The sequence below is a fragment of the Pleurodeles waltl genome, chromosome 12 (genome assembly GCF_031143425.1).
Source record: "Pleurodeles waltl isolate 20211129_DDA chromosome 12, aPleWal1.hap1.20221129, whole genome shotgun sequence".
NCBI lineage: Eukaryota > Metazoa > Chordata > Amphibia > Caudata > Salamandridae > Pleurodeles > Pleurodeles waltl.
In genome coordinates this window covers 234,773,836-234,791,974 of record NC_090451.1, presented here as the reverse complement: position 1 = coordinate 234,791,974, position 18,139 = coordinate 234,773,836, and the positions used below count along the sequence as shown (strand labels likewise).

Here is an 18,139-nt window from a genome sequence, read left to right as displayed (position 1 = left end):
TCCTACCCCTACGGTGAGCTGCCTGAAGTGGACACAACGTTTAGAAATCTACCATCATGGTGTTGGCAGATTTTGGGAACTCTGGGCCAGGGTTATGCCCACCTATCACAGGAAATGGTCATATAGGGGGTGTAGTGACAACAGGGGTAAGTAGCTCATTTGCCCCTATCCTACACTCCCTGGTACTCCCCTAAATGCAGTAATTAAGGGAGCCCATGGCACCAGGAAAGGAGATTCCTGCTGACTACGAAAAAGGACACCGAAGAGCTGCAAAGGAAGCAGCACCTGAGACTTGTCCCCAGCCCTGCCGGCCTATCTGCTGTTCCCACCGATTTGCACCAAAGCCTACTTGTCCGGCAAGTTGCTGTGCCTCTAAAAGCCTGGGAGACCTGCCTGCCTTCAACAGAGACCCAGGAACTCCAGTGGAGCAGCTTCCCTGCATCTTGCAGGCACCGCAAGCCAAACTGCAAGTACTCTGGACCACCTAAAACCTGGCACTGGAAAGCACCACTGCACCTGGGCCGCACAGCCTCAGTTGAAGAGGCCCAATAGTGCCAGCGTGGTTTCCCCAGCCCTCCAGCAACAAAGCCCTCTTAGACTTGCCCACTGTGGACTCACGGACGCCACCTGCAGCCTCTGCATACAGGCCTCCTCAGCCGCAAGTACTCCAGAGGAGAATACCCAATGTCTCAAAGCACTTGTGCACCCATCGCCCTGGGCCCCTGGAGGAGAAGACGTGAGGTGACTCCACGCCCCCGAACATCTCCGAAGTGGAACCCCCTTGTTGAATCCTCCCGACTGGATGCCCAGTCCTCACTTGCAGCATCTTTTTGACTGGACTGATCACCATTGAGTAACATTGGGCACCCAATGCCACCCTTACACCTCTGTACTCGGTATAGATTTTCTCTTGCTAATTTGCTATTTGTGTAAATTGGTGTTCATAACCTTCTTGAGTTGTGTCTCTCACAGTTAAATTTCTGTGTGTTAATGCGTTGTGATCATGTGTACCATAGTCAATAAAGAACCAACTTGACCTGCTAGACAAGGACTTCCGAAGTTTTTTCAGAAATTATAGAAGACTATATCAATCTCAAAAGGTCTGTAATGTATTAGTCAAGTATTTCACCAGAAAGATGACCTTCCTTGTAAAACATTTTTGCCTTGTGTATCCCAATGGTTTGTACGTTTTACTACCAGGAATGTGACTACCTGTACATTTGTGTGGTTTGAAATGGAAATAATCTCCGAACGTTTTCAACTGCATGAGCCGTTTGACGTGGCATTTGTATATGAATCCTGTTTTGGTCATCCTCGTTGCAATGTTAATGTCCTGTATGCATTGTAACTATGATGTTAACACCCGGCAGCTAGGTCCCCAAATTACCATTTGCAGAATTTTTGTTCAGCAAAGTGCTGCAACTCTCAGATCAGACCATGTGATGCTTATTTTAGCCTGTACCAAAAACTTGAAATTGAAAAAAAAGAAATGCCAACCTTCGTGAAAAGTAGCTAAGAGCTAGCTATTGGTTTTGTGAAGAAATCTTCACATCGCGCATTTCTTTTATATAGGAAGTTTGTACGAAACAAGTTCATCTAGCTGTAGAAGGAGGACCCTATGCCAGGCAACAACCCTGCACACCAATAAATAGAGACATACAGCCGATCTCTTGGTTTATACTGCTAATGTCCCTACTGACCCTACTGGTTTAGGAAAAAAATGGCATAGTGTTAAAAAACATAAGATGTGACTGGTTGAGAAATAGCTTGAAAACAAATTTGAAATTATTCAGGGTATAGAGGGTGCATCATGAGGAAAACACCATAGTTTATTATTTTTTGTAATTGTTTGTTTATGCATATAAAATAACACTTACAACAATGCACTACATCATATCCACATTACTTTTTAGGGGGATATTACAGTCCAGCCGCATGGCCAATGTCGGTCCCATTGTAGAGCCTCCAGCTCTGGAACTGCACGCTGTGCAATAACCTAGCATGCATGAAGACATAAGGCAAAATTGGCAATAAGCTAGGTTGATCGAACAACTACTGAGTTCAGCAAGCATAGCGATTAGCGGTGTCATCCCCTACCAATTCGGGGCAGTACATTTTAATACAGTAGCTATCAAACATAACACTGTGATCATGTTTATCACTGACAGACTAGCAGAGAGAGCAATGGGTGTCTGTCATTCAACCAAGGCGTCAAGCAGATTCGGGGGCACCACGGGGGGGGGAGGGCAGCATAATAACAGTCCGTAAACAAGGTCATGATGACACCCACACCAAAAGCAGAAGACTGAAGCACACCACTACAAATCGCATAGTCATTCCTCGAATACCATTGTTTATTTTAAACGATTGATTACAAAGATCAGTGTTTAGCAGTGCATTTGTTGATTTGATTTATACTGAGTGTGTTGGCTTCATTGTAGGATTTGAATTGATTTGTATTGAAATTGATGGGTGTTTGGGGCAGTCCATGCATTTGTACAATTTGCCATGCCATTGTCTTGAATGCTGAATTATTACTCTGTGAGGTGTAGCAAATCCGATTGTGTGCAGTAATATTGTTAAACCTAGTACTACCAGTATGAATTTTGAACATAATTTACCTTGGTGGTAAAGTTTAAACAAAGTTCTCCTTACTGGAATTCAAGCCCACAAGCGTAGTTATGCGTCCTGCTGTTGTGTTATGCAGTTGAGAAGCTTTTTGTTTGTATTCCAAATTTTGTGTCCTTTTATTTTCCAGCGGTTTGCCACAGTGAAGCCAGCCACAGGGATACATCATGGAGGAGGATACCTCTCTGCATCGCCTTGAAGGCATTAATGCAGAAGAGCAGATCGGAGGTCTGGTCATCAAAAAGAAATGTGCATCTGTTGAGCAGCATGTGTTTAAAACTCCTGCTCCTCGGACTTCCCTACTAGGTTTGGATATTCTGGCAGCTCAAAAGCGGAAGGAGCGTGAGCAAAGGGAAGAAGAGGCACAGGAAGACAAAAAAAAGTCGAAGGTGTCCTCTTTCAAAGACTGGGATGAAGGGAAAGAGGATCAGGGCACAGATGAAGACACTATGGACAAGGCCAACAGAAGTAGCAAAAAAGATAGGTAAGGCAAGAGTCTCTATTTCCTGGTTTCTGTATTGTTAATCCTTTTCCAAAATGGGCTATACTGTGCCAGTGTTGGAAGGAAGGTAACTTAATAATTAAAAGTAGGACACGCTGTAAAAAGGTTTGCAGCAGTGTCCATGATATTTTGTGTGTTTCTGGGATGTTTAAGTATATGGACTGGTATCTTTGTGATGGATCTGCCAACATTGATGGCTCAGTGGGGCTTTTAAGCAGAGTTTGTAGGTTTGGTGTAGGTGACTGCAGGATGAATTGGATTACCATCTACAGTTGGGGAGACAAGGGTGTTTCTAAAGCCGTGCATTTCAGGGTGGTTTAGCTTCACCCTGCCCTTTTTTATTGATAGGTATCTCATTTTCTCACTCAACTTAAATTCAGTTCTTTGACACTAATGAGGTGGAGTTGATATGGTGGTTAGGAACCGTACTAGAGAATGTGCTACTGGTGTTTAAACTTGCCACTGTTGATTGTGAACTCAAAGGAATTTCGAACTACTGATGTGATTACTATTAACAGATGTGAAGCTGGTTGAGCTGGCTCTAGTTTTCAGTGTGTGCAAATGTCAAACAAGAATTGGCAAAGTCAATAAGTCTCACCTCTGCAAGAGGTTCTTTTTTGTTTTCTGTATGCTACAGTAGTTGTGTGGATAGTAAACGTAGATTGTGTTGATGTTAAGAAAATAGTTTTTAATGTTTTGCTGATCAAGTGATGTATGCTTTGCCAGTGCTTGTTTACTTACATTTTAGTTTGCAAAGATATGCACACCACCTTTATACTCCAGCATGTTTTTTTTTTGTTTTACATTTACATTTCTTATATCTATTACAGCAGCTTGCAAAAACAAGAACTTAAAAATACTGGCTTCGGCTTGCCAGCGCAAGACCTAATGGGTTTGCCAATGCATGTTCATCATAGGACTTTGACCCAGAAAAAGACTGAGAGAGAAAGGCTGAAAAGAGAGAAACAGGATGAAGAGGAAGCATAGGAGAACAATGACAGAGAGAAAGTCTTGCTGAAAATGGGGGACCAATGAGACCCGAGCTGGAATCAAAACTAGGCAGTTTTATTGTTGCCAAATCTGGGATTTTAGTGTTATAAGAGGAAAGAGCGTATATGCAGCCACTAAAATAAAGTGCTTTAAGCTCCAACTAACCAAGACGGCCCATGCTAGTAACAAGTTATTTTCCTCAGGAAAAAAGTCTGGTGCGTGTGTAGCAGCGCATTGGTGATTTATTTGCCATTTAAAACTCCAACAGAATAACGCCCCACTGATCTCCAGTGACTTGAAGCTGCCCCCTCCGCTTGATGTATGGCAGCGGAATGCTGCAGACCACCAGGGCCTTGCCTGTGCATCTACAGACTTGTTTAGATCTTTCACTTCCCCTGAAAACTTGATAACCTACCCAGCGGACACAATAATTTCAGAAAAAACAAGCAGGCACCTTGCAGAAAAATAAGGTGCGCAGCCTCCCGAATTGGCCACCATGCTGAAAGGTGAAGCACAGTGGTGTGAAAGATCTCAAGAACAAGTGGGCATCATGCAGAATAAAAAGGTGTGTGGACTTCCGAAGCGTTTGTCATGCTTGAAAGGTGAAGCAGGTGTCTGGCTGATCAAGGGAAACAAAACCCAAACACTTGTGTGGAGTGCCCTATCAGAATAAAAAAAAAAAAAGTTCCTGAGCCAGTAAATAAAATGGGACTAGTGTAAGGCTACATGTAATGGGGCTTTGCTCTGTGGGAGTGAACAATTGACAAAAAGGAGGTACAAATAGGAAAGATTAACCACTTGGAAGCAAGGATTTTTAAAGGACACTGAAATAAAAAAATAAAAAGCGATGAGCGGGCTGTAAGCCCAAACCTAAAATGACACCATGATTGGCAGTGGTGGAATAAAGTTTCCAAGATATTTAAGACTTCTCATCTGGGTATTTTCAAGTTTGTCAGGATGTTTTATAACCCAACTGAGCTCTAGATGTTGGAAGAGCTGTAGGAAATTGAACTCCTTGAAGGCCTTCTTAGTACAGTTTCTACACTACATTATAAGAAATAAACTTATTGTCTTGCTTGTCTTAAAAGGTTGCCAATGCTGGTATGTTAAAAATATTGGCTTCTGGCTAAGTTTAGTGCACTGAAAAGATGCCTCATCACCCTTTTATAGTACCAAATATAATCTGTTTATTAAAACATTTCACACGGGAAAGAGTGCCAAAAAAAACAACAGCAACATGTTATGTTATCATGAGAGCAACCCTAATTTAGAGTCAGAATGCCTTAGTCCATCCTCTTTTGATGTTCTCAATTACATGAAAACCTAAACTGAGCTATGTGGACCTTATAATAATGGAACAATTGGGAAAACCTCCCTGACAGAACCACTCATTTTTGCTTTTGTATGTTAAAAAGATTTTAGGAATAATTACTGTGACTTGGACTGCAGTAATGCACGTTTCCCCCAAAACCCAAGAAACTTGCAGTGCAACATTCCCTCACATAATAGAGATGCAGTAGAGGTAGCAGCAGTGCACCGTTCTGGACATAAAACTTGTATAGTAAGCAGTGGGAATTAAAGCTGTCATTTGTAACTTTGGTTGCTATGCCTATGCCAACTGCACACTTTGGAGCCCCGTTAGGTGGGCTTGGAGTAGTTTGTGGTGTTAAGTGCTATGAAGGATCAGGTGAGTCGTCTTGTCGCTCTTTTGTCTTTGATTTTTAGGCAGCAGTGGAACACAAAACCCTGTAGTAGCTGATACCGAACATAGTAAGCAATGGCAGTGCCAGTAGTTATGGCTTGTAATTGAAAGAACCTCTTTTGTCATAGGTGTATTTAGGCATTCAGTTCATCCTACATGCACTCTGTCACTCATCCTTTTAATCAGTCATCCATTTATCCAACATGGCTGCCATGTTTCAAAGGAATGTGCTGGCCCTTTTAGAACACTGAAACAATCACCTATTAATTAATGCCATGCATGATGACTCCCCACTTTAGAAGCTTTTATTGCATGGGATGTGGCGCACTGTGCATGAAGAGAGTGGTCCTTTTGTACTCTCTGGGGAGCTGCAGTATGCTCTGGAGAGAAACAAAACAAAATTAAAAAAAACTCAATCTAACATAATGAAAAGGTTTTATAAAAGGAGGACACTGAAAGCTAAAGGACTGGTCAACCAGGCATGTAAATGAAGCACATTAATTTTCAGGCGGTTTTGCACATGTGAACAGGCAGAAGGCAGTCCGTGACTGAGCAGTTGAGCCAATAGCTCTAGTGAGCAAGCTACATTGCCCTGTGCTGTCTGCTGTCATGATGGAACCAGAGTGTGAATGACACTTGCAGAGACCAATGGTAGCAGATTTGCAACCCAAAAATCATCTAAGTATTATGTATATGTCTGTATAACAAAAGATATAGCAGTTCAGGAGATATAACCGAAATGTTGATCCAATCAACAAGCTCCTTTTTTGAAAGGTGACAACTGTATTCTTTGTAGCTTCCACATAAGTTTTTCCCCCACAAATTCGGTAGAAAAAAACTTCTTCCCACAGATGTAATTAATCAGGAAAACAGCCAATATGTTTTTTGCAGGCCTACCGGTTTCTCAAGGCTAACGTAAGAAAATCTGGTTACAAAGGATCATGGTAGGAAATGTTAAAGTATAAATAAATTTTTCAATATAAGCATACTCCTAAACAGATTACATAACACATACAGTGTTTCATATTGTAACATTTATGGCATATTTTCATAAATGGAATCACACTAATTGTACAATACATGGTTGTCACCATAACCAGCTCACTCCTGCTGTACAGAGTATAAGCTTTTCCCAAGGCAAAAAGTGCACAACTTTTCAGAAAAAGCACAGAACATTCCTAACAAATAGATAAACTAGTTTAGGTATGTATTATCTTACTTGACTAATGAACTGAGCTTAATCTTCTAAAAATTGTGTACTGGACACCAGCCATACCCTCTTTCACCAGTAGTCTGGCTCCAGTCCTATCCATCACTGCCCCCTAAGGATTTGTCTTCTTCATTGAATCAAAAACAGCTAGGGCTGCACTTGGACTTATAGAGGCTCTCAAACGAGCCTCTGCTGATATCTCAGTGATAAACTTCAGATCGTCTAAGAATCTACTCCTGTAAAGCAGATAAACATCCAGTTCAGGCACTTAGTTGCACAAAAGAGAGGGATGTGCTACCATCTAGCCTGACTTATAATCTGATCTTTCCTGACTTGCAGTTTCTTACTATAGTATCTTGCCATATAATTTCCTTTGTGACTCGATCTCCACATAAGGTTTTGAAATAGGACTTTTTTACTCCCTGCCCTCTATGGCTGTCCCCTCTTTATGTAGGGTGGTCTCAAAGGCACATCAGGTAAGACTACTGAGCGTGTAACTAGGGCGATCACCCAAGCTTCCTCAGCCAGTTTACACGTGCCTTTGAAAATAATTAGCTTTTTGCTTAATGATATTGTTAAAATAAACACATCTCAAAGATAAATCTCTTTTGCAGTGCCTGAAATGTTAGTGTGATGTGGGAAATAAAAATGTAACAGTCAATATAAAACACCAGAGTACTTTGGACTTTGTCCCCTTTGCTTATAAGAATCTTTATATTTTAATTTTATGTAGTAACTTTAAAATCAGAAAAGCAAGAATACTTGTCTTACACCTTTTAAGATTAATCCCTTCCCTACCTCTACACAGAAACGTTTCTGAAATCCAGGTCCAGTTGCCACTGGTCGGCTGGGTACATCCATGAAAAGGCCTCTTGTAGCTACCTGCATCCTTGTCTCGTGAACAGGTGGTTTGCTTTACAACCCTTGTAGTCCAGATCTTTGCCCTGATTACAAGATAGAACAGGTCTAGTCCTTCTCTCAGGTCACAGACAAAAGGATAAGGCATTTTCTGATCTTCCCCAGGTCCAGAAAGTGTTCTGAGTGGGTGCCCGAATGTAGCACAATTATGTGTGGCATGGGTGTAAATGCTCTTGTGCACGTCCTAACTAAGGGGGGGGTAAAAGTTCCCATGGCCTATGCTACCCACTTTTAGCACTTTCATGATGGATGAGGTCGTTGGGCACACTTAACTTGATCTCTTAGGTCTTGGGTGAATGTGGAATTTGTACTATGGAAATCTTAATGTCCTTCCACACCTAACAACATTAAAATCAGGTTTGAGGCAGCTACTCTACCCACAACAAACCCAGATTCAGAAAACAACAATTCAAATCTACTCAAGGTTAATTATTGAGTGGGAGAAGCTAGAGAGCCTATGAAAATTAGACTCCTGGAACTTCAGACTGGGAAAATGAAACTTTCTAATAGTTACTTTTCCTCAATATAAAATAACATCCAACTAAACCATTGAATTGGATTCAACCCCACCGAGTCAAAGGCTCATCATCAGGACAAAAGTAGTTTATTGAGCCGACCAAAAACAACAGTTATATACATACATATATATATATATATATATATATATATATATATATATATATATTTATATGTTCGGTGGCATGTGTAGCTGCAGATACACATGCTGTGCATTATCCTGCCATCTAGTGTAGGCTCGGAGTGTTACAAGTTGTTTTTCTTCGAAGAAGTCTTTTCGAGTCACGAGACCGAGTGACTCCTCCCTTTCGGCTCCATTGCGCATGGGCGTCAACTCCATCTTAGATTGTTTTCTTTCTGCCATCGGGTTCGGACGTGTTCCTCTTCGCTCTGTATTTCGAATCGGGAAAGTTAGCTAAATTATCGAAAATTCGACGGTATTGTTATCGTTAGATACTGGGTTAGTGTTAATGTATCGGCACCGACATCAAGAGTGCTCTGGCGGCCCTTCGGGGCTTCCACTCTTCACCGAGACCTGGTCGGCCCGACCACACCCGTCGTCCCAGACTAATGGACCGGACCCCCTTCCGCTTCTGTCCTAAGTGTCATTCGAAGTATCCTTATACAGACCAGCACCGGGTCTGTAATCTGTGTTTATTACCTGAACACACGGTGGATACTTGCGAGGCTTGCTGAGCGTTTCGATCGAAAAAGACCTTGAGGGATCGACACGCAAGAAGACTACAAATGGCGTCGAAACCGAAAGAACAATTCGACGTCGGAGAGGAGGAAAGCATTTCCATCCAGGGGACGGACTCGGATGAATCCGAAAGTGAACGACCCTCGATGGTGCAGCGAACAGTGAGCAAACCTGCCCTGTCCAAAACTCACACAAACATTTAAGGCCAAGGGGACGCCACCGCCAGTAGGCCATGGCTTAACCCACCGAAAGGAAGGTGACCAAACATCGGCACCAAAAAAGGCCAAAGAATTGACGAAGACTTCGACTCCGGTCGAGATTCCGGCACCGAACGATCTCGACACCGAGAGTTTGATTCGCCCAAAGTAAGGAAAATATCTATGGAACCGAAAAAGACTATAACAGAAACCTCGGTACCGAAAAAAGTGGCTTTGGAGCCGAGAAGAAGCTCTTATACAGAAGAGCAAGGACTTTCCAGCCAATTCAAGGAAAGACAGAGATTGAGCAGGAGTTAGGTATGGAAGAACCGGACCATACACAAAGGAGGTTACATATCCAGAAAAAGACTGGAAAAATACAAACTTTACCTCCACTCAAATCTAAAAGGAAACTTGCATTTCAGGAGACAGAAATGCAACCTAAGGCAAAGGTGGTTAGAGACAAATCCCCACCACCAAGGTTATCACCACAACCGTCCCCACCGCACTCACCACAACTGTCACCAGTGGGAACACCTATAATGCAGTCACCCACACATACTGGGATGACACAGGATGATGCTGATGCATGGGACTTATATGATGCACCAGTATCGACTAACAGTCTGGATTGCTATCCAACAAAGCCGTCACCACCAGAAGACACTACTGCATATATGCAGGTACTATCCAGGGCAGCTCCGTTCCACAACGTAGCAATGTACACAGAGCCAGTGGAGGATGATTTCCTGTTTAACACCCACGCTTCCTATCAGAGTCTGCCAATGCTCCCGGGCATGCTCAAGCACGCAAAACAGGTCTTCCAGGAGCCTGTAAAGGGAAGGGCTATCACGCCTAGAGTTAAGAAGAAGTGAAAACCTCCCCCAACAGATCCTGTGTTCATAACACAACAACTTACACCGGACTCAGTGGTTGTAGGAGCGGCAAGAAAGAGAGCAAACTCTCAATCGTCAGGAGACTCTCCACCGCCTGACAAAGAAAGCAGAAAGTTTGACGCAGCGGGCAAGCGAGTGGCAGCACAAGCAGCCAATCAATGGCGGATTGCAAATTCACAAGCTCTACTTGCTCGCTACAACAGGGCACACTGGGACGAGATGCTACACATCATACAGCACTTGCCAAGGAACACCAGAAACGTGCCCAACAGCCATATCTAACAACCAGATAAGGTCCGTACTAGACTCGGCAGACATGGCAGCACGAACTTTCAACACAGCTGTAACCATTCGCAGGCATGCATGGTTGAGAAGTTCTGGATTCAAGCAAGAGATTCAACAAGCGGTGTTGAACATGCCGTTTAATCAAGAACAGTTGTTTGGGCCGGAAGTTCACACAGCAATTGAGAAATGGAAAAAAGACACAGACACGGCCAAAGCCATGGGCGCGCTCTATTCCCCACAAGTCAGAGGCACCTTTAGAAAACCACAATTCAGACCCACCTATCAGGCACAATACCAAAGGGAAGGGTTTTGTGGTTCCTAAAGAGGACAATTCCCAAGAGGAAGGGGAAAGTTCCAAGCAACCAAACCAAGCCAGACCAAACAGTGACTTCAATGTTACAACACCCCAACACTTGTCACCAGAGGGCGGGAGGTTAACCACATATTACCAAAAATGGACACATATTACCACAGACGCATGGGTCCTATCAATGATCCAACATGGTTATTGCATAGAATTCACAAAATTCCCGCCAGATGTGCCACCAAAAACACACAATCTGTCCCAACAACACTTAGACCTATTACAAATAGAGGTCCAAGCACTACTACAAAAACAAGCAATAGAGCTCGTTCCCAATCATCAGAAAGGAACAGGCGTCTGCTCACTATAATTCCTGATTCCAAAAAAGGACAAAACGTTAAGACCTATCTTAGATCTCAGAACACTGAATCTCTTCATCAAATCAGACCACTTCCACATAGTAACACTTCACTTACTAAAAAAGGAGGACTACATGTCAATATTAGATCTCAAGGATGCGTACTTTCACATACGCATCCATCCTTCTCACAGAAAATACTTAAGGTTTGTAATACACGGCGTACATTATCAATTCAAAGTGTTACCGTTCGGGATAACAACCGCCCCAAGGGTATTCACAAAATGCCTTGCAGTAGTAGCCGCTCACATAAGGAGACAGCACATGCACGTATTCCCATATTTAGACGACTGGCTAATAAAAACCAACACTCAACAACCGTGTCTTCTTCACACGCAATACGTCCTAGAAACTCTACACAAACTGGGGTTCTCTATAAATTACCAGAAAGCACATCTGCAACCATCCCAAATACAACAATACTTGGGAGCAACACCCAACACACAAAGGGCAATTGCCACTCCAAGTCCACAAAGGGTCCAATCGTTCCAAAATGTAAGATCAAGCATACAATCAAACCAACACTACACAGTAAGGTTTGTAATGAAACTTCTAGGCATGATGTCCTCATGCATAGCCATTGTCCCAAATGCAAGATTACACATGCGGCCCTTACAACAGTGCCTAGCAAAACAATGGACACAAGCACAGGGTCAACTTCAAGATCTAGTGTTGATAGACCGCCAAACCCACTCCTCGCTTCAATGGTGGAACCCTATAAATAAATTTAAACAAAGGGCGGCCGTTCCAAGACCCAGTGCCTCAAGCTGTTATCACAACAGATGCTTCCATGATGGGGTGGGGAGCACACCTCAACAAGCACAGAATACAGGGTCAATGGGACAACCAACAAAAACAACTTCACATAAATCATTTGGAACTGCTAGCGGTTTTTCTAGCATTAAAAGCATTTCAACCACTGGTAGCCCACAAACACATCCTGACAACAATGTATTATCTCAACAAACAAGGGGACACACACTCATCAAAACTGTGTCTCTAAGCACAAAAGATTTGGCATTGGGCAATTCACATTCGCCTAATAGCACAATTCATACCAGGCATTCAGAATCAGTTAGCCGACAATCTCAGTCGAGATCACCAGCAAACTCACGAATGGGAAATACATCCCCAGATCCTACAGGATCACTTCCACCGCTGGGGAACACCAAACATCGGCCTATTCGCAACAAAAGAAAACGCGAAATGCCAAAACTTCCCGTCCAGGTACCCACACCCTCAATCCAAGGGCAATGCACTATGGATCAGTTAGTCAGGGATATTTGCTTATGCTTTTCCCCCTCTCCCACTCATACCTTATCTGGTCAACAAACTAAGTCACAACAAACTCGAACTAATACTCATAGCACCAACCTGGGCTCGCCAACCGTGGTACACACTGTTGGACTTATCAGTAGTACCCCACATCAAATTACCAAACATACCAGATCTGTTAACACAACACAAACAACAGATCAGACACTCGAATCCAGCATCGCTCAATCTAGCAATCTGGCTCCTGAAGTCTTGGAATTCGGACATATAAATCTTACACTAAGTGTATGGAGGTCATTAAACAAGCGAGACAACCTACAACAAGACATTGTTACGCAAACAAATGGAAAAGATTTGTTTGCTACTGCCACACTAATCAAATTCAACCACTACATGCCTCCACAAAGGACATTGTAAGCTATTTATTACACTTACAAAAGTCTAATCTAGCATTCTCTTCCATTAAAATCCATCTCACTGCAATATCTGCCTATCTGCAGATTAAACATACAAAATCACTTTTTAGAATACCAGTCATTAAAGCATTTTTGGAGAGACTAAAAAGAATCATACCCCCAAGGACAGCACCAGTACCTTCGTGGAACCTTAATATTGTATTGACACGACTCATGGGCCCACCATTCGAACCCATGCATTCTTGTCAAATACAATATCTGACTTGGAAAGTAGCCTTTCTAATAGCTATCACATCTCTTAGAAGAGTAGGTGAAATACAAGTATTTACTATTCAAGAATCCTTTATACAAATACATAAACATAAAGTGGTTCTCCGTACCAATCCAAAATTCTTACCAAAGGTCATATCACCATTCCACCTAAACCAAACTGTGGAACTCCCAGTCTTCTTTCCGCAACCAGACTCGGTAGCCGAAAGAGCCTTGCATACATTAGACATAAAAAGAGCACTAATGTATTACATTGACAGAAAGAAACCATTTCGTAAAACAAAACAATTGTTTGTAGCTTTCCAAAAACCTCATGCAGGTAATCCTATATCCAGACAATGCATCGCCAGATGGATAGTTAAATGTATTCAAACTTGCTATATTAAAGCAAAAAGAGAATTACCTATTACACCAAGAGAACATTCCACTAGAAAGAAAGGCGCCACAATGGCTTTTCTTGGGAATATACCTACGAGAGAAATTTGTAAGGCAGCCACCTGGTCTACGCCTCATACATTTACTAAGTATTACTGTGTAGATGTGTTTGCAACGCAACAAGCCACAGTAGGACAGGCTGTATTAAGAACATTATTTCAGACAACTTCAACTCCTACAGGCTAAACCACTGCTTTTTGGCGAGATTACTGCTTGGTAGTCTATGCACAGCATGTGTATCTGTAGCTACACATGCCACCGAACGGAAAATGTCACTCACCCAGTGTACATCTGTTTGTGGCATGAGATGCTTCAGATTCACATACGCCCTCCCACCTCCCCGGTAGCCATTTTTAGTTGAATGAAAATTGTAAATAAATATTCTTTTAATAGACATTAGGTACATACATAACTACTCCATTGCATGGGCACCTCTAGTATACTCACAACTCCTACCTCACCCTCTGCGGGGGAAACCAATCTAAGATGGATTCGACTCCCATGCGCAATGGAGCCTAAAGGGAGGAGTCACTCGGTCTTGTGACTCGAAAAGACTTCTTAGAAGAAAAACAACTTGTAACACTCCGAGCCCAACACTAGATTGCAGGTTAATGTACAGCATGTGAATCTGCAGCTTCTGATGGATACAACTACCTGTGGATTCCTCACCTAATGAATACTCCCATGGCGCCAGCATTCGACGGAAATCTTCTTACTAGTCTCTGCACGCCGACGAGGACGTCACTCTTGCCCACGCGACGCCGTCTGACGTCATACAGGCAATAAGAGGTCCTCGCCGACGTGCCGATGACAGTTCCCTTTTTTCCGTGCATTCGAAACGGTTATCTTCGAGGGAGCTACTGTTACCTTCGTGGTTACAGTGTATTGTCTGCTGCGTAGTCTTCTCTGCGGTAATAATGTCTCAGAGGAAGTCTGGTTTCAAGCCCTGTCGAGAGTGTGGGGGCAAGATGTCAGTTACAGATTCTCACTCCGACTGTCTATGGTGTTTGAGCTCCGACCACGACGTCTCGACTTGCGATTCATGTCAACACATGAATCCGAAGGCCCTCAAAGAGCGTGAGGCCAAGTTATTCATGGCAAAGTCAAAGAAGAAGGAGAAACATCATAAGAAGTCTTCTTCGCCAAGGTCTCACCGGCGTCATCGAGACTCCCGGCGCCGTAGAGACTCACGACGTCATTCCAGCAAGGAGTCTCGTTCGAGGTCACCTTCGGCTCGGCGTCGGAAGACTTGGGAGGTCAGCCCCACGGTCACGCCGCATCCTTCGACGCCGTTGCCCTCTCCGGCGTCACCGACTTCGCCTGGTCAGGCGTCGGTGATTGAGGTGGTGCAGCCTCTTGTGTTTTCTCCGGCGTCGCAGACGTCGAGGCCGGCGTCGGGGTCGCCCTCGATCCAGGCACCCCAGTATCCGGCTTTTCCCACTCCTGGAGCCGATAGTACCGCGTTTCTTAATGCGATGTATACCATCTTTCAGCAGATGGCTCCAGGAGCTGCTCCGGCTGGTCCTTCGGGGCCCTTGGCCTTTTCGTTGGGTGATCCTGCGCCTCTTCGGCCGGCACCCTTTATGCCCTTTCTCCCTTTTGGGAATGTGGGCTCGGCGCCGGTGCCGGCGTCGGTGGCCGCTCCGGTGGCTTCGGATGTTTCGGCCCCGGAGGTTGCCCCTCCGTCGAAGTCAGGATTTTGCCCTGTGACTCCGGTTGGTCCATCGGCTCCTGCCTCGGCGCCGAAGCTGCCTGTGGCGCCGGACGCGGCGTCAGATGCTTCTGGAGATCGGCGCCGTTCTTCGACGTCGGCGGAGGCCATGTCGACTCCGCGTATCGAGGAGAGACTTCATTCGAGGAGGCGTGCTCTCCGTCTTTTAGAAGAGCAAGAGTACCAGCGAGTCCTAGAGGAGGGAGAGATTGAGGACTCTGGAGACGGACTGCATGGTCTGGATACAGCCAGTGGGCTGGACACTTCCCCTGAGTGGGACCTTTCATCTCCAGGGGAATATACGGAGGAGGCTGCTTCCTTTCATGCTGTGGTGAGGAAGGCAGCGAGCTTTTTGGACCTGCCTTTGCCGGTGGCAGAGGCGAAGCAGAATTTGCTGACAGAGGTATTGCATCCGGCCTCTGCTGCAGCTGAGCCTCTCTTGCCATTTAATGAGGCTTTGCTGGATCCGGTGTTGGAGGTGTGGAAGAAGCCGGTGTCTTCCTCGGCCGTTCATAGGGCTGTGGCCAGGAGGTATCGAGCTGCACCATCTGACCCTGGCTTTCTCTCTAGACACCCTACGCCGGAGAGCTTGGTGGTGCAAGCCTCCTGTTCCTCAAAGTCAGCGCCTGGTTCCTTCCCGACGGTGCCTGGAGACAGAGACTCCAAGAAACTGGATGCGCAGTCCAAGAAAATATTTTCGTCATGCAGTTTGGCGTTGAAGGCCACCAACGCAACGTGCATTCTGGGGAGGTACATCCATGCGCTGATGGATGATATTTCGTCTTCATTTACGGAGCTTCCCCAGGGTCTCTTGGATGTGGTCTCGGACGCCCAGGCTGCCGCGACCCAGATTATCCAGTCTGGGCTGGACACGACCGACTCGGTGGCCAGGGCGATGGGCACGGCTGTGGTGGCAAGAAGACAGGCCTGGCTCCGAAACTCAGGGTTCTCTGCGGATGTGCAGTCGACCCTGCTGGACCTCCCGTTTGATGGGGACAGGCTGTTTGGAGCCAAGGCAGATTCAGCCTTGGAACGATTTAAGGAGAGCAGAGCCACAGCCAAATCGTTAGGACTGCAAGCTCCTTCTTCCTCTGCCTCTTCTAGAATTTTCAGGAGGTTTCGGGGATTTGGGCGTGGCTCTTATTCCTCTTCCTTTCGGGGGAGGTTCCAGCAACCCGCCTCTTCCCTCCCCTATAGGTCATTTAGAGGGAGGGGGAGGGGTGGGGTCCGTACCAGAGGAGCCTCTCAACAGCACTCTGCCTCTTCCTCGTCCTCTGGAGGGGTGCAGCAGGGGAAGCAGCCTTAGGCTTCCACCGTTTCCCACTCACTCCTCTCCTGTAGGGGGAAGATTACAGCATTTTCTCCACAAGTGGAAGTCTATCACAACGGACACTTGGGTTCTCGGCATTGTGGGAAAAGGCTACGCCCTTCCCTTTCGGGAGTTCCCGCCCCTCATCCCGCCCCGCCCATCTTATTGTTCAGAAGAACACCTCCTGTTGCTAGAACAGGAGGTTCAAGTCCTCCTTTCAAAGGGCGCGGTAGAGTTGGTCCCAGAGCAGGAAAAGGGTCGAGGTTGTTACTCAAGATACTTCCTGATTCCCAAAAAGGATGGTCAGTTGAGACCAATCCTGGATCTGAGGATCTTGAATTGGTTCCTCAAACAGGAAAAGTTCAAGATGCTGACCCTAGCACAGTTGCTTTTGGCGTTGAACAAGGAAGATTGGATGGTGTCTGTCGACTTGCAGGATGCTTACTTTCATATCCCGATACTCAAGTCGCACAGGAAGTATCTCCGGTTTGCGGTAGGGTCGCAGAACTATCAGTTTGCAGTCCTCCCGTTTGGTCTTACTTCAGCACCTCGAGTCTTCACAAAGGTGATGTCAGTGGTTGCGGCGGAGCTCAGAAGGAAGGGGATAGCAGCATTCCCTTACTTGGACGACTGGTTGATCAAAGCCAAGTCCCCGGAGCTTGTGTTGCATCATCTGCAGTCAACAAACCAGTTGTTGTTCGACCTGGGCTTTTCGGTGAACGTGCCCAAATCTCACCTGGAGCCCTCTCAGCGCCTCCTGTTCATAGGGGCAGTACTGGATACAACATTGAGTCGAGCCTTTCCTCCGCCTCAGCGGATTCAAGATATTCAGGAATTGGTTCCAATGTTTCGAAATGGAGCGGTAGTTCCAGTCCTCAAGGTCCTTCGTCTGCTCGGTCTGTTCGCCTCCTGCATTCTGTTGGTCACGCATGCTCGCTGGCACATGAGGGCTCTTCAGTGGTGCCTCCGAAGGCAGTGGTCTCAACACAAGGGAGATTTAGAAGGTACTGTCAAGATCTCCAGAGATGCTGCTGTGGAATTGAAGTGGTGGATTGCGGGCAACAATCTTTCACAGGGAAAGCCGTTCGCGCAGTCGCCACCAGTGGCCACGGTAATAACGGATGCCTCCACCCTAGGATGGGGAGCTCATCTGGGGGATCTAGAGATCAAAGGGCTTTGGTCTCCAGAGGAACAGGTGTTTCATATCAATCTGTTGGAGTTACGGGCTGTACGTTTGGCTCTCAAGGCCTTCCTCCCATCCCTTCGTGGTCAGTCGGTACAGGTCCTGACGGACAATACTACCACGATGTGGTACATAAACAAACAGGGAGGAGTAGGGTCGTACCTTCTCTGCAGAGAAGCTCTTCGGCTATGGTCCTGGGCAAAGGACCATCAGATTTGCTTGGTGGCAAATCATCTGGCCGGGGTCTTGAATGTACGTGCGGACAGTCTCAGTC

The 18,139-nt window shown here is 45.3% G+C and overlaps 1 protein-coding gene across 3 annotated transcripts in view; it reads left to right on the top strand.

Annotated features, from left to right (window-relative positions):
- DHX38 (DEAH-box helicase 38) overlaps positions 1 to 18,139 on the top strand; it is a 1,001,715-nt gene that overhangs the window by 34,569 nt on the left and 949,007 nt on the right. For all 3 annotated transcript variants that reach the window (XM_069216597.1, XM_069216600.1, XM_069216598.1), the window contains exon 2: positions 2,759 to 3,112. In XM_069216597.1, coding sequence (XP_069072698.1) covers positions 2,796 to 3,112 — 317 coding nt within the window. In that variant the 5' untranslated portion in view covers positions 2,759 to 2,795. The remainder of the gene's footprint in view (positions 1 to 2,758; positions 3,113 to 18,139) is intronic.